We start from the raw sequence: 26,204 nt of genomic DNA on the forward strand, positions 1-26,204 counted from the left end.
CCCACAGTTAACCTCCCTCCCCTCCCCCCCCCAGTGCCGGCCCTAATTTCGGGCATCCTGCAAGGCCATCTAGGCCACCCCCATTTTTACGGAGGAGGAGCCCAGGGCCCTGGTGGTTCTGTGACTTGCCAAGTGTGGGACGGGAATCAGGCCGTCCGGCTAAGCCCGGCTCCCTGCCTTCCCCTTCCCCTCTGTTCCTCCCCTGGCACCCTGCTTTCCGGGCCTCAGTTTCCCCAGAAATGAAGGGTGTGTCTGAAACGGTCTCTGGTGTCCGCTTTGGCTAGTCTGTGCCCCCCATCCGGGATACCTGGGTAGAGATTCTGGGCTCTGCTCATTTAGTCTGATCCCGTTTTGTGGGGCACAAGCAGCAGGCCTGAGAAGGAACGGGATTTGCCCAGTCAGTTTGGAAATGGGCCCCCAGCTCTCCCAAGGCTCCCCCCACCCTGGCTCACAGCCTCCTCCTGACCGCCCCCAACTCAGCAAAAGGGAGGCCAAAAAGCGGTTGGGGAAGAGTTGAGCAATGCTGTTTAATTCTGCCGGAGCCCAGCCCTGGCCCAGCCTCTGGCCGTGACTCGGGGCTCCCTTCGGTGCCCGACTCCTGGGGAGGGAAGCCCATGCTGGAAGGGAGCAGGCCCGTCCCACTTGTCCGCAGTCGCCACGAGCGGCCCCTCAGTCCCCTTTCCTGTCTGGCCCCAGGAAGGGTACGCTGGGGTAGAGAGCCTCGGGAAAAGCCGGCCCGGGGCCGGTTAGCCTGTGGAGGTGCTGATAAACCAGCCCTGGGGTGGGGAGGGCCAGGCCCAGCTCGGCAGGCCCGTATCGGATGGTGCTGGTGTACAGGCCCCGGCCGGGGGCCAGGTAACCGGCGTGGAGCAGAGTGGGTGGGGACGGGGAGTCGGGGGGTGAAGGGGGCCTGTGGAAGGGCTCCCCGGCGTGGTAGGAGGCGGCAAAGCTCCAGGGCCTCATGGTCTCCCGCTTCAAGCTCCCCGCCCGGATGACCGAGGTGAATTCAGGACGGGGCACGGGGTGTCTGGACTCCCCCTCGTCACTGTCCTCCCTGCCTTCCCCGGCCGGCTCTCCTTGGCCGCTGCTTCCTCTGGCTGGCTCCAGTTTGATGCGTTTGCCCCGGATATTATGGGCCCCAGGCTCAGGCTGGGAGGCTCCTTGCTCCCCCTCCACCTGGGCCTTGGACTCTGAAAGAGAAGATTCCTGTTCCAGGCTACAGGCCTGAGGAGGGCAACATTCCCCCGCCCCTTGCACCGCAAATGAAAGGACTGGGAAATGTGGTCTGCAGGGGCCCCTCTGGCTCCCGTGTTCTGTGATTTATGTTCTAACCATCTTCCATCTCTGACAATCTAAGTTCTAAAGCCTTCCAGCTGACATGCCCTGTCCTAAGGGTCCTCCCAGCCTTGACATTGCCTGTTCTAAGCCCCCTCCCAGCTCTGACACTCTGTGTTCTAAGCCCCCTCCCAGCTCTGACATCCCCTGTTCTAAGGCCCTCCCAGCCCTGACATTGCCTGTTCTAAGCCCCCTCCCAGCTCTGACACTCTGTGTTCTAAGCCACATCCCAGCTCTGACACTCTGTGTTCTAAGCCATGTCCCAGCCCTGACATCCCCTGTTCTAAGGCCCTTCCAGCTCTGACATCCCCTGTTCTAAGGCCCTCCCAGCCCTGACATTGCCTATTCTAAGCCCCCTCCCAACTCTGACACTCTGTGTTCTAAGCCCCCTCCCAGCTCTGACATCCCCTGTTCTAACGCCCTTCCAGCTCTGACATCCCCTGTTCTAAGCCCCGTCCCACCTCTGACACTCTGTGTTCTAAGCCCCCTCCCAGCTCTGACATCTCTTGTTCTCAACCCCCTCCCAGCCCTGCCCTGCACTAAGGCCCCTCCCACACCGGATCTTATGTCCTAGGGTGCTTATGATGGGACACTGCTCTGTTTTAAAGTCACTTCCATCCTGGCATTCAGTGATTTTCTGAGACTCTTTCACCACTGACGATCCTGGGGATCTCAGATCCTATCTAGGGGCATCTGCTGTGGGAGTGGGTGGGCTGTGGGAACCAAATTCTGGGGAAAGGGGTAGAATTTGGGGTCCCAAGTCCTCCGCCACCGTGCCTGCCCCCCAGACCTGTCCCTTTCTAGCAGTGGCCCAGGTACCTTTAATCTCGGGTTCCACATCGGAGAGATCCTCCTGGGGGATAACGCTAGGAAGCTGGAAAGTGTCCAAGGCCATGTGGCCGCTTTCCACCTGACTGTGAATGAGGAGCATAGTCACAGGCCGGGTATCCCGGCCCTCATCCCTGCTCCCACTCTGAAGTCTCAGGTTCTTAGAAGGGCTTTGGGCATAACGGGTTCCAGCTGGGGTGACCTGTTCTTCAGAAATGTTTTTGGGGCCCGGGGCCGGCTCTTCAGCTCCCCGACGTGGGCCCTGCCCTTTACCCTGCATTTTGCTGCCTCGCTGCAGAGACCCAGGACTCTGATGAATTCTGTCACAAGTAGATGGAAGTTTCCTCCCTCCCCACGACCGAGTCCTCCCCCGCCCCCTCCCCCCGGACAGTGGCTCGGTCCTTCCTTACCTGAGGATGTAGCTGACCCAGACGACGTGGCGCTCGCCCGGGCTCTTGCCACTGATGGCCACCGTGGCCACAGACTGGAGCCAGATGAAGCCCCCAGCCCTCTGCAGCCATCGGTAATAGCCCGTCACCACCTGCCCTTTGTCCAGCACTGGCCCGAGAGGGAAAGGCCGAGGCAGAGACGAGTGTCGATCCAAGCCGGGATCGGGAGATGGAGTTGGGAGTGGGGAAACACAAGGGGGGAGGGGATGCAGGTCAGATAACAGTGGAAAAAGGGAGAGATGGGCAGAGATTGGAGAGACATGGATGGGAAGAGACAGAGGACAGGGGGATGATCCGAAATGGGAAGAGAAGGTATGGAGAGAGACAGAGGCACCGTATGGCCGAGAAACAAGAAGTATTAAGGGACACACAAACAAATAAATGAAGGTGGAAAAGAGACCAACGGACAATAAGAATCCGAGAGGTAGAGATACGTCTAGAGAGAGGGATCTTGGGGATTCTCAAGGGGAGGGCAAGAGATTCCTGACTCAACTTTGGTCCTTCTACTGAAGGATTCCTCTGAGGACAAAATGAGGGTGAGCAGGACTGAGGGAGTGTGGGCCACTGGGGTACGAGCTAAGAAAGGCATTCCCCAGGGGGAGGTTCCTGGAGATGGGGGGGTCAGTGAGGGACAGAGGGGGTTCACGCACAGTCCAGGTGGCTCTGGCGAATCCCAGCCACGTCCTCCCCGTGGATATACTGGTAGCAGCTTCGTCCGATCAGTTCTGAGGGACCCACGTCCATGTAGTCACTGATCCTGCCAGGGACCCAGATGGACTGAATTAGCATGAGACGTCCCAACTCCTCTCTCCAACCCCCGGCTGTCTTCCCATCCCTCTAACCCTCTTCTCATGTTCCACCTCCCATCCCGAGCCCTATTTTCCTCATCCCCTCAACCATTCTCTCCGTAGGTCATCTCTCTACCTTCCACCCCCTCCTCTCTTTCCATCCATCTCTTTCCCATCATCCATCTCTCTTTTCCCTTGACTCTTCTCGTCTTTCTGTCCTTCTTTCACCTTTTGCAGAATCATAATCTGAATATTGGAAAAGGCTTCAGCAACGATCTACCACATCCTTCTCCTGAAAAAAAATTTCTATTCAAACGTTTCTGACAAATGACCGTAGTCTGCATGGAGACCTCTAAGGAAGACCTCCCAAAGTACCCCGTTCTCCTTTTGGATGGCTCTAACTGGCAGAAAGTTTTTCCTGATTCAAGATTGAATTTTCTTCTTAGCATCTTGAACTCATTGCTCCTGGGTTTGCCCTCTGGGGTCAAATAAAACAAATCTAGCCCCTCTTCCATGATAGCTCTTCAAACATGTCAACATAACAATTATTCCCCCCAGAATCTTGTCTTCAGGCTGTGTATTTCTGGTTCGTTCAATCAATCTCCAGATGGTCTTGACTCAAATCCCATCATTATCCTGGTTGTTCTCTTCTGGACACTCTAGCTTAATAATGGCCTTTTTAATTTGATGCAAAAAAGTGAATAGACCACTCCATTCTGACTTCTCCCTTTTTCATTTTACTATTTTTTCTTCCCCATCTCTTTAACTTTAGTCTATCTGCCTCCATCCCCTCCTCAGCTGCTTATCTTCCATTATAATATCTCCATCGTCCAATCCCGTCCCTGAATCCCCATCCCTCCACGATCATCTCTCTGTCCTCAGATAACCACAGATCACCTTATCCATCCACTAAAGCTCCTTCATCCACCTCCTCATCTCCAACTTTGTCCTTTGGATTCATTCCCATCTCTTCCTGAGTTTCTTAATCTCCAGCTTCCCATCCATTGCCGCCCATCCATTCTTTATCCAGCTCGCTGTCTCTCTTTGACTTCTTTGACACATTCATCCCTCCTTCCTTTCTCAAATCTGCCTCTCCATCATTTCTTTTCCCCATCTCTTCACCCATACTTCAAGTTTTTCCTCTTCTATCCATTATCTACCAATGCCCATTTCTCTTATCTTCCATTTCTCATTTCCCCATTTCCTCCTTTTACCTTTGTTGTCCTTTCTTCTGTCCCATTCCTCTTTTACCCATTTCCAAATTTACATCTTTCCATGCTTATTTCCCTACTGTTTCCATCTTTCTCCCCATTCTCATCTCCTGACTTCCCTTCTCTTCATTCCATTTCTGTCTCTGTCTATTTCTGTCTGTCTCTATCTGTCTTTCTCTCTGTCTCTATCTCTCTGTCAGTCTTGTCTCTTTCTTTCTCTGTCTTGTCTCTGTCTCTCTGTCTCTGTCTCTTTCTGTCTCTCTCTCTCTCGCTGTCTCTGTTTGTCTCTATGTCTCTGTCTCTCTGTCTCTCTCTCTCACATACACAAACACATCTTCCCATCTCACTATCCCTGCTTTCCACTTCCACTGATTCATTCTTTATATTTCCTCCATTTCCCATCATTCTAACCCCACATTCCCACTCTTTCCCCACTTCTTCATTCTCCAAGCTCCTCTTCTTAACTGACCTCCAAATGTGTAAATTGAACACATTTGACCATCCACATCTGGGTAAAAGAAATTAGGATGGGTCAACATAGAACACACATTCAACTTTCAGACAGGTTTGATGAGGAGGAAGAAAAGGCATTAAATCCATCAAAATAAGTAGAGTCTCTTGTTTCTTCTTGCCATTCCAGGCTAAACTTCCCCATCTTTCTTCCTCTCATTCCTCTGTCTCCTCTCCTCACGTAAATCTATTTCCCACCCATCTCTCCCCCCATTTCTCAGTCTCTACCCCTCCCCATCACTTCACTTCTCAGCCCTCTCACCTGCTCTCACAGGAGATGATGGTCAAGGCCAGGCTGAGGCGAAAGACAAGCGTGTGGCCGTGCAAGGGAAGTTCGCTGAGTGGGGCTGGGGGCAGGGTGTGGCCCAGGGCTACGAGACCCAAAGCTTGGCCCCTTCGGGCCGTCAACAGCTGAGTCCTGAGGCGGCCGGTCACGTGGATTACCTGTGAGACAGGAGGCACACCTGGGTAGTGGAGGGGTGTGGCCAGGGGAGGCGAGGGATGCAGAGCCGAAGGTGCAATGCTTCTCTTTTACAAGGGAGAAAAACAATTTCCCTGGGAAATTGCCATTTCCCTGGCTCCCACCTGGAACTGGAACCAGGCCTGCTGAGTCCAAATCCGTGGCTGTGAAGCTGGATGAGGACCAGAGCAGTTGGGCAGAAGAGGGCAGATTGGCCATTAATGGGGAGAGGAATTACAGATGGGCAGAGGATGTAGCCGTCGGGTGGCAGAGCGGGCAGAGCGCCAGGCCTGGAGTCGGGAAGATCTGAATTCAAATCTGGACTCGGGCCATAACTAGAGTGACTGTGGGCACGTTGCTTAAAAGAAAAAGTAATAGCACTGCCTCCCATCTTGGTTGTAGGAATCAAATGAGATAATGGGAAAGCATTTGGCGCTGTACCTGGCACATAGTGCTATAGAAGTGCCATTATTGTATAGCTGGGCCGGGGCACAGTTATTTATTGTAGTTATATTATTATGGTTATATAGATGGTCAAAGGGAGCCCAGTTTGGCCAAGGACAAAGGAAGTGTCAAATGTTCATGTTGAGGCAAAAAATAGGTGACTAAAGAACCCTGAGGAAGCCCTCAGGGGGAGAGAGGAAGCCCTCGGAGTCATCCTGGGAAAGGAGGAAGCGAGAGTCAGCTCAGGAGGGCTCACCTTGTATCCCGAAGCCTTGACATGCAGCCCCCGCTTGGTGAGTGTGGATTTCATTCGGACGAAGAAGGAACGCTCAAGGGAGCCGGGCTGGCTTCGAGGAGTAATCACAGGAGGGCCAGCTCTAAAGCAAGGGATTTGGGGGCTCAGGGTGTCTCCAGACAGTGAGCCTCCCTCCCCGGTCCTTCTCAGACCAGATCCAGGCCCATGTCCCCCATCCCCCAGACTCCTCAGCTACACAAACTCATACTTCCCTAGCATTGTCCCCCTTGTCACACATACAATCACCCAAAGACTCGGAGAGCCACCCGGAGAAACGCAGTCTCGCCAAGCCCAAATCCAGCGAGCCACAGGTAAGCCGGTAAGCCACCTGGTTATTCATAACCCCGCCACATAGCACCACCATAGCCCATGATGCAGTGGAAAGTGTTGATTTTGGAATGAGAGGTCCTGAGTTCAAGTTTTCCTCTGACTCTTACTTCCCCTGTGACTGTGGGTAATTCACCCTGTGATAACCGTGGCTAGCCCACTTGGGCCCCTCTGTGAAATGAGGACGCCAGTGCTCCCAGGACTGCCACTGACCACCAGGAGCCAAGGGAGATGGCAGCTCTTAGTGGGCAGAGGGCATGGAGGAAAATCCAAGTTTGAGCCCAGCTAAGCTGAGGTGGGACACTCTGCACGGGCTGGAGGGGCAAGAGTGCTGGGTCTGAAGGCAGAGGGTCTGGGTGCCTCTGTCTGGGTCCCAGGGTCCTCATCTGTGATATAAGGAGCTTGGACTCGCCCCAGAGATCCAGATGTAGATCCTGTGGTCGTTCTTGTGACTCCCCTCCCACCCAACCCAGGCCATCTTGAACTAGTGAGCTGCTTCCCCCCGGGGACTTAGACCAGAGGATTCAATTTCCAAGGCTCCTCTTTAAATCAGTAGCTCAAATCACAGAGGGAAGGTAGTCGGAGGCTCAGGCCAGGACCCCCACCCTCGCTGGGGAAGGGCTCTTAGAGGAAATTACCAATCTCTGGGGCTTCAGAGATTGAGGAAGCTGAGGATGAAGAGGATGAAGAAGAGGAAGAGGAGGGCCCGGAAGGCGGTGCCCCAGGCCCAGGGGGTGGAGCCCTCAGCCCGAGCTGCTCCAGCACCTCTGAGTGGTCCCCCGGATGCACGTAGTCGAACACACTGCTGCCAGTCAGCTCCACCTGTGGGTCAGGGGGTGGTGGAAGTGCAGCGGACACAAGGGCTCATCACTGGTTTGCCCTCTGCCCTGCCCCAAGGCATCAGGGGAGAAAAGCCTGGGTACCAGAGAATTACTTCCTACCGTTGGGCAAGGGAAGGAGGGAGTGGGATTATCCGTTCACCTTCCGAGAACACATCTCCCCCAACTAATAGATTCTCTCTGTCTCTAGGGAGCTTAATTATCTTCTTTAGGAAAGGGGAAGTGGGCACAGAAGGAGTCTCTTCTGTTATGGGCTAATCTTTCCTCTCCTTTCTTCAAAATGGAGTTTGAAGCTGTCCATGACACCGGAATAAGTGGGCGAGGGGGGTGGAGGGGTCAGGAAGGGTGTCAGGGACAGGATCTGGGAAGGAAAAGGAGGATTGTCAAGGGAAGTAGCTGAAGGCCCTGGACACCTGGACACTGGAGGGAGAAAATATGGGGCAGGAGGTATGGGATGAGGGAAGGAGGTTAGAGGATGAGTCTGGGGAGCTCTTAACATCTAAGGCTTAAGCATAGGGGGAGGGACTGAGGTCCCCCCAAACTAGATCCAGACAAAAGGAAGGGGAGAAAGGGATTCTCCCTAGAATCCTGAGTTCCCACTAAAAGAAGGCAGAGGAAATTCGCAGCTAAAGTCAGAGGCTGAATGCCCAGGGCCTCTACCTCCCATGCTTACCTGCGAGAGGCCCAGATAGATGGAAACGGTCTCTGAGATGTAGAGGAACTTGCCCTCCTGGTTCAAGGCGAACACGAACCCATCCAGCGACTAGGGTGTTAGGAGAGACCTGGAGAAGTGAGCTGGGGACCCGAGGGGCTAGAGCACGCCAGCTCCTCCAAGGAGTCTTAGAGGTAGGAGGGGTGCCACGGAGGCCGGCACCAGGGGAGGCTGAGAGCTAATCTGACCCTGAGGGCTCTTTTAGGAAGGGGAGCGCAGAAGGGAGAGGAAACTGGGGTGCCTGGCTTCCCTCATCCTGCAGTTGGGGAGGTGGGAAGAAGGGAAGCTCAAGGGCTTCTGGTAGGGAAGGAAGGAGACTTCTGGGACCTTACCTGAAGGATGTGGCCTCCCAAATGCTGCTCAAAGAGGTCGGTGAATAGGGCAGAGGTCTCTCTTCGTCCGGAGGCACCAGAGACTGAGGAGAGAGACTGGGGCTGAAGCCTGAGTTTATCCATTCTTCTATCTGGCTTCCCCCCACCCGTGCTTTTGGGCAGATGGAATTTTTGGATCTCAGTTTCCTTAGCTAAATATGGGATGAGTCCAGACAAAGCCTAAGGCCCTTTTCAGTCTGGAATCCCACGATTCGATGCTCTCAGTTCAAAGCCTCCCTCTGCTGTCATCTGGGTCATCTCATTCTTCCCACCTTAGCCCTCATCCTCCTCTCCCTGACTCCCATACTTTTCCCACTCCTCTCACTTCCCTTTCCCCCACTCACACACACACACTCACACACACACACATACACTTACAATCACTCACACACACACATACACAATCACACTCACACACACAAACTTACAATCACACACACACTCACATACACTTACAATCACACACACAATCACACTCACACACACATTCTTACAATCACTCACACACATACACACACACACACTCACACACCGTAGTTACACATATGGAAAGAGTTCTCAACTTGGACTCACAAGACCCGAGTTGGAATCTTGACTCATCCTTTTACTCAACATTAATCTAAGCTCTCTGAGTCTCAGGTTCCCTGCCTAGAAAATGAGCTATCATTCTGTGATCTGATGTCATTCGGATCATTTGAAGTCAGGCAAGGTATCAGTTCCACATCCCAGAACGCACAGACGCAAACCCCCAGAGATTGGGGGATCCACCCCCAGACCCCCGCGCCCCACTCTCCAAAACCCAGGCTTCGCTCCTTCCCTCCCCGAGAAGCGGCCGTTAGTTGCACCCCGCCGCTGCTTCGGCCGTTTCTTTGGTGGAGACTTTCAGGACCAAGGTCAGGGACCAGACTCGGTCCTCGCTGACTCTGGCTCAGACAAAGCCTCCCGCGAAGCTCCCGCTCCCCGACCCCCAGCAGAAGTCGGGTCCCAGGAGAGCAGCAGTGAGAAGAGCCCTTTCTGACCTCCCAGGGGCAGGAGGATCTTTCCCCCAATCTGGGACCGAAGGAGGGAGAGGGGGAAGGAGGAGGGAAGGCCAGGAAGGAGAGGGATGATATGAGCTCCGAATTTCTAAATCAGTCCACATCATGTCTTCTGCCACGGAGCAGAGGACCGAAACAGCCTGTTCCCCTGCTCCTGAAACCTTGTCTGGAAAGGGCCCAACAACTTTTCCTTCGTCCTTCCCACCTCCAACCTAGAGCTGGACCCAGGCATCCCTTCCACTCGGGATCTTCCTGCCTTCCCCGGGACCTGGGGGTGTTCTCTCCCCCCCCCCCCGCCCCTCCAAGCCTCCTTCTCCCGAGCTCCTAACATTCTCCCACGGGTGGCCAGCTCCCTCCCCGGGCTCCCAGCCTGGGTGCAGCCGGCAGCAAACAATGCCTGCGAAGGGGGGTGAGGGGGACCGAGCTCCCGAGCTCACAAACAGCTCCCCCTGACAGACAGGGGAAACAATGCCTTCCCCGATAATTGTCGCAATTTTCTCTGTCATTTCCCTTAATTCTCTCATTTTTCCTTGCTGCAAATAACCCCTCGGGTCAGACAGAGCCCGCCTATAATTAAAAACGTTTAATGGGGGAATTAGAAAGCTGCTGGCAGGGAGCTGGGTGGAGGAGGGAGAAGGAGGATCAGGTGCCTCCCCTTCCCCCCAAAACAATTCCCCACTCCCAATCTCAGACCCCTGCTCTTCTCTCAGGCACTGGGCGGGGAGAGGACATCTCCTGGGAGGTGTTCAGGTCTTATTCCTCATTCCCCAGTTTATTCCTCTTTTCTATATTTTCCTCCTTCTTCCTATTTCCCTGATTGACTCCCGCATTCTTACCTCCAGCTACTTCTCAGTCCTACCTCCTCCCATTCCCTTAGAACCCTCACTCACCTTCTCTTGGGCTTCCCTTATTCCTCCCTTTCTCCCCCACTGGCGCCTCTCTCTGCTCTTCCCCAGGCTCCTTCCCTTTTCCTGTCCTTCAAGCCCTCTAGTCTGTCTCATCATTATTCCCCCTCCTCACAATTCTACTGTCCCTACCACTCCTGTTCCTGCACCTGTCCTCACTTCATCCCTTCCCCCAAAGCCTCATTTCCCCCCAAATGCCTCATTTCCCTGCTTCCACCCTGACCTTCGGATCTCTCCTAGAATTCCAAGTCCATCCTCACTTCCTGCTCCTCTCTTCTTGCCTATTCCCAGACACCCATAACCTCCCTCCCCCTTTCTGCCCATTCCCCTTCTCCTCCTTTTCAGAACTCCAGCTCCTATTCCTTGTCTGACTCTCCCCACTTGCCTCAACTACTGTCCCTCCTTCAACTCCCTCCCCCTTATTTGACTCTTCCTCCTTCATCTCATTCCTCCCACCTTAGCCCTCATCCTCTCCCCCCCCCGACTCCCATACTTCTCCCACTCCTCTCACTTCCCTTTCCCCCAGATCTTCACTCCATCCCTTCCACAGAGTGGATAAAGCGATTGACTTTGGAGTCAGGAATATCGCAAGGTCGAACGCCTCCTCGCGCACTTACTAGCTGTGGAACCTGGTTCCCAAAATTGCTTTTTCTGAGTCTCACTTGGTTCCCCTACAAAATGCAGATAATGCTAGTCCCTACCTCCCAGGGAGCTTTGAGGATGAATGGAGATACTGCCTAAGGTTCTCTGGGTACCTTAAAGCGCTCTACGAATGCAAGTTAGTATTATATTTCCCTATTTAGTAATGATAACGGCTTGCTCATATGTCGATTTAAGATTTGCAAAGGATTTTACAACTGGTTTCTCATTTTTTTTCCTCACAACAACCCTGGGAGGTGAGTGCAGACTCCATTTTGTTGTTGCTGTTCACTTGTTTCAGTCAAGTCCAACTCTTTGGGACCTCATTTGGAGTTTTCTTGGCAGTTACTGGACAGGTTTGCCATTTCCTTCTCCAGCTCATTTTACAGAGGAGGAAACTGAGGCAAACAGGGTGCAGTGACTTGGCCAAGGTTACCCAGCTTGGAAGTCTCTGAAGCTGGATTTGAACTTGGGAAGAGGAGTCTTTCTGGTTCCAAGGAGCATTCTGTCTCCTATGGTGCCACCTAGTTGCCATCTCCATTTTACAGATGGTGAAATTAAGACACATGTTACGTGACTGGTCCTGAATCGCCCAGCTAGGAAGTATCTGGGGTCAGTTTCAAACTCAGTTCTTCTTGACTCCAGGCCTGGTGCTCCATGCATTGTGTAGACATAACTACATCCAGCCATGATGCATTTTCCCCTAATCTTCCCCCTCACTATCTTATCCCCCTCCCATTTTTTTTTTGCTTTCTATTCCTTTTAATTCACTCCCTTTGCCCCTCACTCCTACTATCCCCTTCCCCAATTTAAGCCAGTCCCTTCCAAATGTTCAATCCTCTCCCACTCTCTCCCTCCATTAGCAGTTCCACCATCTGTCTCCACCTCGACCCTAACCCCACTTCCCTCGGTTTCAGATCCTGAAAGGGTCCAGCCAGACTAAGTAGAGAATGAATAAGACTCTGGCCCGCTAGCTGGGTGGGTGAATGGGTATGGAGGGGTGCAGGTAATGGGAACCCTCTCCAGAGGTAACAGGACTATGAGGTTCTAGCTGGAGATCATCTAGTCCTTTTCCTAGGAGAATGGAGAGGTTGGGAAGCTAGCCCAAGGTCACACAGGCCACTATGACCTGTGATAAAGCCGAGGGAACCATCACCCCAAATTCGGGGCTCTCTGGCTCCCCATGCTGCTTTGGACCCCGTGGAGCCCTTTTCTCCATCAAGGGCCTAAGGCATCCAGGGGGTTCCAGCTCTTTCTCTCCCTGCCCTTCCTCCTCCAGCCCTGCCCATTCTGCCGCTCGGAGAGGTCCAAATGAGGTTAGGCAGGGGAGGGAGGGTACCCGAGACTGCCCAGACGCTCCCCTCGCCTCTGCGCTTGAGTAGGGTGACTAGGACAAGGCAGAAGTCGCCTTAGCGTCTGGAACCCAGCTCCCTCCCAGCAGTACAGGGCACACTTGGTATTCCTCTCGCTCCCTCTGGCTTGTCTCCACCACAGCCGGCCTGGGGATGGGAGCTGCATCTTTAAGGAGGCTCCGCTTTTCCCACTTCCCCTAGAAGGGGGGCACTGGGAGAGCAGAGTTCCCCTGCTTTGGGGGACAGAAAATTAGGGGAACTGAGATAGGGGTCCAGGAATGCTAGGACAGCTGCGAGAACGTGGGGTCTTCGGGACATGCCCCCCCCCCCCGACTTAGGAGGGTGGAGAGGGCAGCCGGCTCTGGAGATCTCAAAGCATTTTTAGCCACTCCCTGTACCTATCGTCTCCCTGCCCCCCCTTCAGAGACTGCAGGGTTGGAGGAAGGACAGTGACCTGCCCCAGAAGTCAGAGAAACGTGTCTAGATTGCAATGGCAAGGGGGAAGGCTGTCAATGTCTTCTCTCCCCCAGCCTCCCCTCTGTGGGGGCCTCTTGGTGCCTCCGGGACCCTCCTCACTTTTCTTTGGTGCTAACAGGTATCCCCGAGATCCATCCTAACTAGATCATCTCGTGGACCAGGGAACTGAGGTTCAAGAGGGAGGAGGCTTGGCCAAGGTCACACAAAGAATCAGGTCAAAACCGGAGGGACCGCCAGACCACGGGCTAATCCCCTACAACAATCTACTGCCCACTCTTCCCTCCCCAACCCCGCTCTCCCAGTGGGGACAACCCCAGGTCCGGGGAAGGGAGGGAAACAGAGGGACGGGGAGAAGGCAGACGGAGAGAGGAATGAGAGAAGGAGAGAAGCCTGAAGGATGGAGGGAGACAGTTAGACAGGAGGGGGAGAGAAAAAAGAGACTGGGGGACGGAAGAGAAAGGAAGGAAAGAGCCAAAGAGAAAAAAGACTGAAGGACAGAGGGGAGCAGCATAGAATGAAAGAGAAATGGGAGGCTGAGGGATGGGGGGGAAGCTGAAGAATGGGGGGGAGACGGAGGGATGGGGGGAGGCTGAAGGATTGGGGGGGAATCTGAGGGATGGGGGGAGGCTGAGGCATGGGGGGGAGGTTGAGGGATGGGGGGGAGACTGAGGGATGGGGGGAGGCTGAAGAAAGGAGCAGAGAAAGGGAGGGTTGGAAATGGAGGACCAGAGAGAAATCGGAGGTACAAAGAAGGGAAAATAGGCAAGGTGGGGACAGCTGCGGGGAGGACGCTGAAGGATGCGCAGGGGAGACAGGGAGAGAGCCACAGAGAAAGGGGGCACTGGCCGACACAGGGGAGGCTGAAGCTAAGTGGGGGTGACTGAGGGAGAGAAGCAGAAACTGAGGGGCTAAGAGGGGAGTCAGAGATATGGGAAATGGAGGGAGAAAAGGAAATTGAGAAAAGGGGGAGAGAAAGGAGCAAAGGGCAGAGAGAAGGAGAATGAGAAACAGAAGGGGAGACTGGGACAAGATGGGGAGACTGAGGCACGGTGGGGGGAGTAATGGGTAGAGAGAAGGAGGGGAGAATGGGGAGAAGCGCAGACAGCGGAGGCAGGGCCTGGGATTCGCCTCCTCCCTCTCTCCCCCCCTTCTTCTCCCCTTTCTCGGGTGCCTGTTGCACCAACGAGGCTAATTGCAGGCACATTAGCTCGCATTGGCCTCCCGGAGAGCCGGGGTCGGGAGGGTGCACGCGGCGGGGGGAGGCTTCCTTGAGCCCAGTTTCTCGCGGGATTTCCTGGGGTCCCGAGGCCGGAGGCGCTCAGTTTCTCCTTTCCCCTCCCGCCGGAATTATTCGGATTCTCCTGGTTTGGGGATTTCTCCCGCAGTTTCTCCCTCCCTTTCTGAGCCTCAGTCTCTTCCCCCGGAGAAACTCCCAGCCTTCCTCCTTCACTTCCGAGTGGAGGTTAAAACGCTTAGAGATCCTTTGAGGAGGGGAACTGAGAAGCCCGGCTCCTGCTTAGAATGGACATTCTCGGCCATCGCGTCCGATCTTCGCCCTCCGTTCACAGAGGAGGAAACTGAGACTCCTAGCCCTGCGCTGGCCCCCATTCATTTTTCCGAATTGTAGGGGTGAGGGGAGGAGGGGAGCAAGGACGGGGGGCTGCTCCTCAAAAAATGAGGCTGGGAAGAAAAAAGCTTGGAGTTAGACCGTCGGGGGAGGGGGAGGGCTGTCCCTGACTCTCTTCGTAATGTTGGACAAGTTTGGGCCTCAGTTTCCCTCTCTGTGAAATGGGAGTCTTGAACCGGCTAAGGTGGCCCCGAGCCTCCGAGGCTGAGGCCACGGGAACCCATGCCTTCTCCCGAGAAGCCAGCACTCCTGGGTTCTCTGGAGCCCGGGCCGGGTGGGGGAGGAAGAGGGTGGGGTGAAGCCAGAAAAAGAGCCGCGGCGCCCCTCCCTCGCCCGCGCCCCCTCCCTCGGCTCGCGGAGACAATAGGCAGATGTTTATCCGGATTTCCAAGCGCACGCTCGGCGGCGGCTAATTCCCGGGTGGGTAATGACTGTAATCAGTGCTCGCGGTAATGCCGGATTCTCTAGGCGCTGGTTAATTTGCGTAATTACAGCCTTGGAAGCCGCATTATTTAAATGGCGATTTATCGCGGGCCTAATCAATGCTATTTTCTCGGCCCCCCACCATCCCCTCCCCTCCCCTCTGCGGGCGGTGTGGGAACCCGGGGCTCAGCCGGGCTGGGACTCGGACGCCTGGGGCCGCGGGGAGCCCTTCTGCCCCGCGCCAGAAGTGGCCGCCCGGCTCCGCACGGCGCTCCCGGGGCCGAGGGGGAGCACAAACTTCTGGGCCCGTTGGTCCCACTGCCGGAGGCGGGCGCTCGGGAGCTACGCTTCCTTCGGGACTCCTGCCAGGGCCGAGGATGCAGAGAAGGGCTCCCTTCTGGGAGGGGGGAGCCCTCGGGGCTCCCGGCAGGCCTGGGAGCAGGGGCACCAGGGGCCTCTGGCCTCCCGGCAGAGGGGCCCCGGATAACGGGCTCCCTTCTGGGACCCGGGGCTCCTGGCAGGCCTGGGAGCAGGGGCACCAGGGGCCTCTGGCCGCCTGGCAGAGGAGCCCGGATAACGGGCTCCCTCCTGGGAGGGGACGCTCGGGCTCTCGGGACTGGCTGCAGGGACGTTTCCCCGCCTGCAGGGGCTGGCCAGAGGGGATGCCAGGGCTAGAGGTAGGAACCAGGTCCGTCTCAGGCCCGGGCCCAGAGACCCCAGGGCTCCCGTTGTCTCTGGGCGGGCCAGCAGAGCCTCGTTCCCCACCTAGCAGGCGAGGGCGCAGGAAGCCTGCTTTTTCTTCTGGCCTCAGATACTTGGCCCCCCTGGGGACCCTGGCGTCCCGGGTCCCCTCAGTGTTACCTGGCACTGGTGGAGGGTCGGCTCTGGGTGGGCTCCAGGGGGGGTCCCCGAGGGCAGCGAAGTCTCGCAGGCGGAGGTAGGTGATGCTGAGCCGGACGATGGAAGCCTTGTCCAGCTGGCTGGTGATGGCGCTGGGCAGGGGCAGCGTCTTCGCCAGCTCGTAAAATTCGAAGTTCTCTTTGCCCCGGCGGGAGCGGGCCGCGTTCCGGGACTTCTCCTTCCGCAAGGCCTGCAGGCTTCAGGAGTGGGGGAAGGGTCACTATGGCCCCCCCAGCCACTCGGGGGACGGAAGTGGGCCTCTCGGGGAACCGGAAGGCCTCAGGTAGAGTAGGAGCAGGGACAAAACCCAGGGGCAGAATTCCAAATGGGTGGGAACAGAACCCTGGGTGAGAATCCTTCCATTCAGGGGGCGGGGACAGAGGTAGGGGAACATTCTCAGGGGGTGGGACAGAGCCTTAAATCGAAGTTTTATTGTCTAATGGGAGTGGTCAGAACGCGAATTTAAGGGTAAGAAACGCGGAATGGGCGGGGATAGAATGTTCAGAGAGTTCCCCCCTCTTGGAAGTCGGGGACAGACCTGGGAACAGGTGTGAACTTTCTTAATGAGATGCAACAGAATCCCGAGGGAGAAGCCCACTTCTGAGGGGGTGGGGACAGAACTTTGGGTGAGAATTCTGCCAGTACTGGAAGGGGAGGGGGAGGAAATGGGGCAGGTCTTGCTCACCAGGGCGCAGGCGGGGCTTTGACCAGCAGTCCCTGCAGGAAATCCCACTCCACGCTGACGCACTTGACCTCGCTTCCTGAGAAGTGGGCCGCCATTTCTGCACCCCAAAAGACTGGCTTGGATGGACTCAGAGTGGGGGGTGGGATTCAGGGACCTGGGCACCTGCGGTAGGAGAAGAAAGCAGTGGTTAGGCCCCATTAGGTGCCCCGGAGGCCCCAGCCACCCGCTGTCTTGTTCCCTCCCCCTCCGAGCTGAAGCCGAGTTCTGGCCAAGAGAGGGAGAACCCAGCTCGAGAGCCCCCGAACTCAGGCCTCCGCTGGCCTAGCTCAAGTCCGGCTCCAGGACCTCGAGGGTCAGAGTTCAGAACGACCGTTTTCTTTCCGTGATTAGCCTTGAATATGCCCCTGCGCAGCTCCCGGCCTCAGTCTCCCCCTCAGGAGCTCCCCGAGCCCGTTATCGCGATCCCCCCCGGAGCGGGTGGGGGTGGGAGGCGCTGGGTTACTCCTGCTTCCCTTTTGCAGCCCCCAGGCCTTGGGAACTCGAAGAGCCTCGACTTACACATTCCCCGCAGCTCCTGGTCCTCCTCCCTAAGCGGGCGAGTTTCTCTCTCAGAAACCCAGGCGGCTGCTCTCCCCGCAAGCGAGCCCGCGTGGGGCCGCCAGCGCGCGCGGACGTGCCCAGCCTCCCAGTCCTCAGCCGCCCGCGCCGGGCCGGCTCCCGCATACCAATGGGGCCCACGCGGCGCGCATACGGATCGGGACCGGCCCGCGCCCTGCATACCAAGCGACGACCCCGATCGAGCAGGCAGCGAGAGCTGGGGTGCCGGCAGCTGGGAAGGCCGGGAACTGTTCCTGAGCCCTAGACGGCCCGAGTCTCCCACCCGCCACCCCGGGGCTCCGGCCATAAACCCCCCCACCCCGCCCCCGTCTCCGTACGCCTCAGACTTCCACCCTCCCTCACTTCCCTTTGCCTTGCAGCTGCCCTGGGGAGACCTGGACCTAAAGTGGGGGGAGGGAAAAGGGAGGCCACTGACCTCTTTCCTCTTTAGCTCGTGGGGTCTCTAATTGCTCCCCCGACCCTCACCTGGCTGCCTCGAGAGAAAGCCACGTGTTCTAGGCTTAGCGATCCCAGTCCCTCTCCCCAAATTCCCCTCGTTCCCCCCCCAATCCATCTCCTCTTCTCCTAGGACCTCCTTGGGCGTCCAGTCTCTCCTCGGGAGTCCAGTCTCTCCTCGGGATTCAGGAACCCCTGCTTCCTCTTCCCCGGAGCCTCTGGTGTCCAGCGCGCAGGGATCCAGGCGTCTTCCCCATAAAGCGCCCCCCCAACTGACCACTGTCTAGATCTCCTCTTTCATTGGGACTCAGGCGTCCACTACACTCTCTCCCAGCCGCGTTGGGCCTCTGCGAGGACCCAGGCATCCCATCTCGCCTTTCTCTTGGACTCAGGATCCAACCGCTCCCCTCCCTCTCCTCGACCAGTCGTCCAGCTCCCAAAGCCTTGAGGACCGAGGTAGCCGTCCTCCTCGCTTAGCTTTCTCAAGAAGCCGCTTGTGGAACCCCCTCTTTGCCTAGAATCCAGGGGTCTGGGTCCCTTCTGTTACCAGCACCGGAGTATCCTGGTCCCCTCTCTCCCTGTGACCCAGACTTCTGGCTTTCCTCTCTCTCCCGGACCAAAGTGTTCAACTCACTGTGCTCTTCCAGCCTTTCCCCCTGAATTACCCAGCTCCATGGCAGTCGCCCGCCTCTGGCTCGGTGTCCCGGGGGGCTCCGGATGCAGCGCTGGATCGGTCCGGTCCAACAGGGAGGCTGGGGGCCGCTCCATAGGCCTTAAAGCTCCCGCCGGGATCCGCGGGGCTCGGGAGGTGCTCACACCCCGAGCTGGCACCAGGGCCGCTTCTCACATGGAGAGCCTTGGACATCGCCGGCTGCCGGGATGGGCGGAGTTTCCCGGAGCCCCGCCCCCAGGAGCCCTTAAGGCCCCATTACCTCTACAGGAGAACCCCTTCCCCCAAACAAGCACCGTTTCAAGATTCAGAGCAGGGGCGGGGCGGAGGAACGCCCCCTCACTCTCTTCCCATTCAAACAGCGATGAGGCTTGCCTCCACAGAATGTCTCCCAAGTCCCCCCCTTCCTCAAGTGCTCCGACTCCCCCTAGACCATCCGGGAGCCCCTCTCTCCAAAGTACCTTCTGGAGGCCTCCTCCAAAGAAGGCTTGAATTCCGGAAGCCCCGCCCCTTCCCGAGTGTCTCTCAGTCCCCATAAACAGCCTCTGAGCCCCCAGAGTCACCCTCTCAGAGAATGTCCCGGAGTCCTTCACAGAAGGGTCTAGAGCAGCCTTCCCTCCAGAAATCTCCATGATCCCTCCCCTAAAATCTCTCCGCATCCTCCCAGAACCTTCCTGAGGACCCCACCTAAAAATCCTCGAGGCCCCCGAAGGACGTCTTGGACCCCCTTCCCCTCCAACAGCCCTGACGTCCAGCCTCTCCCTTCACAACACTCAGCCCCTCCGCGTCCCTTCTCTTATCTCACCCCAGTGGGATCGATCGCTTTTTCTTCATCAAGTTCTACTGCGAGACCCCTTGAATGCGCCAGACCCCTGTGCTCGAAGCAGCCTAGAACGGTGCTTTCTCTTTTATGTCCCTCTCCAGACTCTCTCCCACCCGATCTTCCAAACTCCCACAGTTCACAGCTCCCAGAGCGACCCCCTCCCGTCTCCTCTCTGGGAACTCGGGTCACTTTCTTTTGTTCCAGGGCGAATCCAGGCCCGAGCCGATAGAAACCGTCTGGGAAGGTGGGAGCTGTCCAAGTGCTGAAGACGTGCGCCTGGGAACCGAACGCTGCGGACAGGTAGGCTCCGGGGACCGCTTTCTCTCGGCACTCCGGGATAGCCATGGCAATTCTGTGACCCGAAACACGAGATGAGTGAAGAGGAACTTTCCATTTTGGGAGGTCCCTCCTTCGAGCTCTGGGATTTGGACGTTCTAGTGACCCTGTCAGCTCTGCTACTTTTTGTTGTAAGGTTTATCTCCCCATCCTGACCTTTTCAAATCTTAGGTTTCTCCCACCTCCGAATTCTCTGCTCTGAGATCACTAGTGTTCTGGGATTCTAACTTAGGTTTTTAATTCTTGGGAGATTCTCTTCAAGGCGAGTGGCCAGAAAGAAATCTTAGGAGGTTCCTGAGACATATATTTAAATAATCACTTTTCACTGTTTGGGTTCTCTTCCTCCCCACCTTATACACGAGTACACACACACACACACACACACACACACACACACACACACACACACACCCCTACACCTTAATCAAAAGTAAATTCTGTTTTCCCTTGTCCTGAACCAAGAAGCATTTGGGGAACGGTCCATGGAACGAATCAACATTCACTGTCTATGTATGGAGAGAGCAAAATATCAATATTTCAAGTAAGAGGCTCCTGTAGCCCAATCTTCACTGGTCTTGTCTTCAGTCTGTTTCTTATTCCCTCCGCCATTTCTCTCATCACAGTGAGTGATCAAGTGGTGATTCCTCATAGGGAGAGGTAAAGGGATCACACTTATCTTGTTTGGTCTTAGAAAGCAAGGCCAGAAGCATTTATAATAATGGGAAATATTTTATATCCGTTTAACAGAACTTTCGAGCTTGTTATCTCTCTTGATCTTCACAACAACCTGAAGTAGGTGCTATTGCTATTCCTATTTTACAGATGAGGAAACTGAGGCAAACAGGATTAAGTGACTTGCCCAGGTTCACAGAGCTAGTAAGTGTCGGTGGGCAGATTTGAATTCTAGAAGATCATTCTTGATTTCTAGAACTGGCATTCCATGCACTGTGCTATCTCGCTAGCTATTGTTATTATCATTATCATCATCATACCCGCTTTCCTGTTAGTGACTTGGTTCTTTAGACCTCAATTTTCCTGCTGTGCTGTAATAAACACTTGCCTTTCGCTTAAAAAAAAAGAGGAAGTTAAATTAGAATCAGGGGCAGTTAGATGGCACCATGGATAGAGCACTGGTCCTGGAGTCAGAATCCAATCTCAGACACTTGACACTAGCTGTGTGATCAGGGCAAATCATTTAACCCTGGTTGCCTCGTAAAAAAACAAAAACAGAAGCAAAGGCAGAAAACACATAGCCTGGTCTTTCTGTATGTGGTTCTGAATAATACTCCTGGATGAAGCCTAAATTAGTCAAAATGTAATTGGGAAATATTTAACCAAAATAAAGAACATGGATGTTGTTCAAATGTTTTCTTGTAAGTCAAGATGCACCTGCAGGGATCCTTATGTATAGATCTAGTGGATATGAGTGTTCTTCAAGTTTGATACCACTCTTTTAGATTGTTGCTGTGTCCCTTTTCTCTTTGATGACCTATGAGCTTCCTTTGAGTGCAGCTTTACTAACTGGGTTTTTTTTCTCACTCACAGACCCTCTCTGTAAATTCTCAATTCAGTTCAACAATATCAAGCACCTACAATAGATAAGAGGCTAGTTTAGGAAATGGGGATGGCAAGAAAAAAAATAAGTCTCTCCTTTCTAGGAGCTTAGTGGGTAGAAACAACATGTAAACAGATAAGTAAATAACAGGGCAAAGGAGAGGGGAGGGAAAAAAAAACTTCAGGGAGGGATTTGTACCTGGCTTGAATCTTGAAGGAAGAATTCTGAGACAGTGAGGATGTAGAGCAAGACCGATCTTGCAAAGGCCCTGAGACAGAATAGGGAATATTTTTCTCAGGGAATAGCCAGAAGACCAGTTTGGCAGCAATGAAATTTGTGAAGAGAAGTCCTATGAAATGATACTGGAAAGGAAGGCTGCAGCTGGATTATGGAGAGCCAGGTGGAGGAGTCTTCGAGTTTTTCTCCAGTTAATGGGGAGACACTGATGGTTTCTGAGCAGAGGAGAGAAATGGCTTTTGGCATCCTTTAGGGCTCAGCTTATGTGTCATCTCTTCTGGGAAAAACTTCCTATTTCCCTTAGCCATCAATGTTCACTCCCCTATCCTTAGATCGCCGTATTTACCTATTTACTTGTATCCCTTGGTGGAAAATATATACCTTTGGGACACACAGTCCCCTAGTCCATAATTACCCCTTAATAATTGCTCATTATATTCAGTTTATCACTGTTGGGGGAATTGAGTGCAGAGACTAGAAAATAAAAAAGGGCACTATCCAGAAATAATGGAGGCCGGAACTAGGTGGTGGCTATAGAAACATAGAAAAGGGGACACATTGAAGCTGATGGCGAGCTAGAACTGACAAGATTTGGTCACTGGACATGGAGAATGAGAAAGATAGAAGAGTCAAAGATTGTGTGCCCGGGGGATGATGGTGCCTTCACTAGAACTAGAGTTGGCCCTCCCTTGGACCCAGCCACAGCTCTTTCTCTCATGGATGGGAAGTTGTAGACCCTGGACTCACCTCCCACAGGGTCCAGGAGTTCATCTCTCTCCCTAGGTCAAGCCTCTCTCCCAGGCTGCCCTCCCTGAAGCTTCCAGGGAAACAAAGCTAGCTCATCTGTCTCTCCTCCCTTCCTCTTCCACACCTGCCTAGCCTAGCCTAGCTCCACTCTTCCTTCATCAAGAAATTCTTCTCTGACTGAAAACAACCTTCTTTCTGCCCAAGACAAACAGGAAGGAATTCATGGGGCCTTTAAAAAATAGGATTTGTAGCATGTATCATCAGGGCTGGAAGGGGAGAGAGAGATAGAGAGACACAGAGAGGCAGAGTGAGAGACACAGACACAGAGAAAGAGAGAGAGATAGAGATAGAGGTACAGAGAGATCCAGGGATACAGAGAAAGAATGAGAGAGAGACACAGAGAAACACAGGGAGATAAAGGGGGAGAAAGACAGATACAGAGAAGAGAGACAGAGAAAGAGTGAGAAAAAACAGAGACAGAGAACAAGTATCATTACAGTCCAAATCACAGAGGAGAAACAAAGACTCAGTGAAACTAGGAGCCTTATTCAAGGTAAGCTAGTTAATAAAAAACCTGATTTCTGGCTTTGGAGTTCAGGTAACAAGCTCTCTCCATGGTACGCTGCAACTTTTTATAAGACCTGTGTTTGCTTGAATTCAAACCTTGCTACCAGTTACCTCTGAGAACAATGACCAATCTCAGTCTTCCTCTGGGCCTGTTTTCTCTTCTTCACAATGAAGGACATTGACTTAGATAATCCTTAAGTTTCCTTCTAGATCAAGATCTTAAAACCTAACCAAGCTTGAGTCCCTGCTCTGTCCCAGTGTTTCTCCAGTGGCTCTGCCTTCCCATAGCCCATCACCCTCACTTTTTACAGAAAGCTCCCTCAGATGCATGGGAGGATCATGTGGGTGCAAGGCTCTTTCCTGTTTACAAAGAAGTTTCCCAGCCATTATCTTGCTTGATCCTCAAAAGATCTCTGTGACGGAAGCAAGGAAATTATATGGCAAATTGGGATGCATTTGATAAATCTGAGTTTTTGGTCTTGTTTCTGATGCTAATGTTTGTGGCAAAAAAAATTCTATGAAGAACTTGATAAGACCCTCCAAATCAATCTCTTCTTTTGCAGGTACTCAGTTACTTTAATTGGGGCATATGTAAGAAAAGATGAGGATGGGGAGAGAAATTTGGGGGAGGGGGAGTATGAATTAGCACAAAAAATGGGATCAGCCAAAGAGCTGTAGATTATACAGACATCTCGTCCTTCTATATAATGATTTTTTTTAAAAAAATGTGTAGGTGCTCAGAATGATGAGTTATTATTACTAATTATTATTATTGTCAAGTAATATTGTTGAGGATGACACAGTCTACATTTTGACAAGAAAAGATATATTATTGGCATGGGTGTTATCTCAGAGTCACTGTCTATATATAGTGAAGTAACCGACTGACTTTTTTTATCCTTGGCAAGGAAATTGAGGTTAAATGACTTGTCCAGGAACACACATCTAGGAAGTGTTGAGTGTCTGAGGCCAGATTTGAACTCAGGTCCTCCTAAGTTCAGGCTGGTGCTCTATCCACTGTGCCACCTAGTTGCCCCTTGACTGACTTATTAAAATCAGAATTTATCAAGCAAGGTAGAAGAAATAATGAAAAAGAATATGGCATACAAATCAAATTTTAATTCTAGCTTATTTAAACAAGTTACTGAAAATAAAAAAAATGAGAAATGGACAAAAGACACGACATTGACATCAACTATAATAATTTCATCCCGAAGTTAAACCAGTGTAAATGAATTGCTATAGCAAGAAGACCAAAAGAGACCAGGAACTGCCTTAGTCAACAAATATTTGACTTACTTGCCAAATGGAAAAAAAGATAGCAGTCAAAGGGACATCAGATAAGAATATAAACTCATTTGTAAAATTTCATGAAGAAGGATGATGAATGATTAAGAGCAATATCATCTCGGAAAGCAGAAAGAAACACTGGGGAAGGGCAAGTAAATTTAAAGAAAAGGTGGCAAGATCTTTCTTATGCAACAAGATAACTGTATAAATATGTATACATCTATTGTATTTAACATCTACTTTAACATATTTAACATGTATTCATACTCCCCCTCCCCCAAATTTCTCTCCATCTTCACCTTTTTTTCCATTTCCCCCAAGTAAAATAACTGAGTACCTGAGTCTTTAGGGATTTGATTTGGAGGGTCTTATCAAATTCTTCATAGAATTTTTTTTTTGCCATCTGTCATGTAGGGGAGGGGGTGGGGGAAAGTAGGGGAAAAGTTGGAACAGAAGTTTTTGCAAAGGTCAGTATTGAAAAATTACCCATGCATATGTTTTGTCAGTAAAAAGTTATAATAAAAGAAAAGAAAGGGTGGCAAGATATCCAACTCTGAAAAGAAATTCCTGAGGACATCTGAGGGTTAGAATAGGAGGTGAACAAACAGAAGAAAAATGGAAAAAAATTGCAAAAACCATTTCTCAGTCAATGATTATAAAATCATCAAATTTGGACCCCTAAACCATGGTTCCTTAGGTGCTGTGGAGGAGGCATACATGATGGTAAAGAGAATAAAGATGAAAAAAGCAGCTGCAATGGAGCAAATATATACACGGGGAGATATATGCTAGAGCTGAATCAACTGTGAGGGGCTAGTGTCATACAAGGTATCTGAAGGAAAGGGACATCCCAAACTGATTTACATGGAAAAAGGTGATGGATAGAACACCAGTAACTACTTACTAGGTGCCTGCTCTTCCATTTACACAAAATCTTCGCGTAAGTCATCTACACTGATCCAAGCCTTCAGCAGAGAACGAGGCGGTTTTCACCAGTGATACGCAATGTTTGCCACACTGTCACCATCTCATAATGAAGTGAAGGATGTGGAGAACGTGAGATCTGATTGTGTTTATTGTTTGTTGATTACAAAAATGCGCTCCATTCGGCAGAACAAAGGCGCCATACAAGCGCTCTTCCAACAAGATGTGTCCGATCCACACGGCAAGATCATTCAGAACTCCGTAGAAAATGTAACAGCAGAAAAAACAAACCTTGTTCAGGTGAGACACAAGATGTGTAGGTGATGCTTGCCAAAAGGACTCATCACTATGAGAGAGAACAGTCAAGGGAGACGCAAGGTCAAGGAGGGATTGCCTGGAGATGTGGCCATCTCTCAGATGCTCCTATGTGCACCGAGCCCCAGGACATTGCCTAGTCTCTTGGAAGAGACCCCCGGGAGTTTGGTCTGTGTATCCGCACAGTGGAGCAGGGAGAAGAATATCTGGTGCCCAGATTTTATACACATGTAAATAGACACCGTACAGAGCTTGTGCAACAATGTGCGCAATGAATAGTGCTCTGGGCCTGGAGTCAGAAAGATCACAGTTCAAATCTGGCCCCAGACAACTACAAGTGGAGTAGCCTTAGCAAGTCACAGTCTCTCTCGGATTTGGATTCCTCATAAGTGAAAACTGAATAATAGCACATACTGCTTAGATCTGAGTGAGACCCAAATGAGATCATATTTTCAAATACTCTGCAGGCCTTAATAATAATGATAGCTATTATTTATATGGCATTTGTTATGTGCCAGGGATCGTGCTAAATACTTTACAACCATTTTATTTGGTGAAGGATTATATACATGCAAGTTAGCACCACCATCATTACTACTATTACTACTACTACTACTACTACTACTACTACTACTACCACCTACTACTACTACTATATATACTATACTACTATATACACCTACTACAACTATAACTATTACTACTACTACTATTACTATTACTTCTACTACTGCTGCTGCTACTATTACTACTACTGATCCGACTACTACTACTATTAGTATTAGTACTACTGCTGCTGCTTTTACTACCATTACTACCCCTGTTACTATTAGTCCTACTATTACTATTACTAGTGCTACTACTACTATAACTATTACTACTACTGTTGTTGCTGCTATTTACTACTTCTTCTATTACTATTACTACTACTGCTACTATTATCATTACTATCACTGCCACTACTACTAATATTAGTGCTGCTGCTGCTGCTGGTGGTACTACTACTACTATTACCATTACTGCTGCTGCTACTATTACTACTACTATTGCTGTTATTGCTACTATTACTTACT

At 52.5% G+C, this 26,204-nt stretch overlaps 1 protein-coding gene across 1 annotated transcript; it reads right to left on the reverse strand.

The window, feature by feature from the left end:
* Positions 1 to 506: 506 nt before the first annotated feature.
* NPAS1 (neuronal PAS domain protein 1) lies at positions 507 to 18,519 on the reverse strand. Its single transcript, XM_051989321.1, has 12 exons — positions 18,333 to 18,519; positions 16,615 to 16,776; positions 15,891 to 16,126; positions 8,531 to 8,613; positions 8,160 to 8,249; positions 7,286 to 7,469; positions 6,282 to 6,400; positions 5,384 to 5,565; positions 3,263 to 3,369; positions 2,574 to 2,721; positions 2,155 to 2,249; positions 507 to 1,190 (listed from the first exon to the last, which is right to left on the reverse strand). The coding sequence occupies exons 2-12, from the start codon at positions 16,707 to 16,709 to the stop codon at positions 670 to 672; spliced, it is 1,860 nt and encodes a 619-aa protein (XP_051845281.1). The 5' UTR covers positions 16,710 to 16,776; positions 18,333 to 18,519; the 3' UTR covers positions 507 to 669.
* Positions 18,520 to 26,204: the final 7,685 nt, after the last annotated feature.

Source organism: Antechinus flavipes, chromosome 3, assembly GCF_016432865.1.
Source record: "Antechinus flavipes isolate AdamAnt ecotype Samford, QLD, Australia chromosome 3, AdamAnt_v2, whole genome shotgun sequence".
Lineage (NCBI taxonomy): Eukaryota > Metazoa > Chordata > Mammalia > Dasyuromorphia > Dasyuridae > Antechinus > Antechinus flavipes.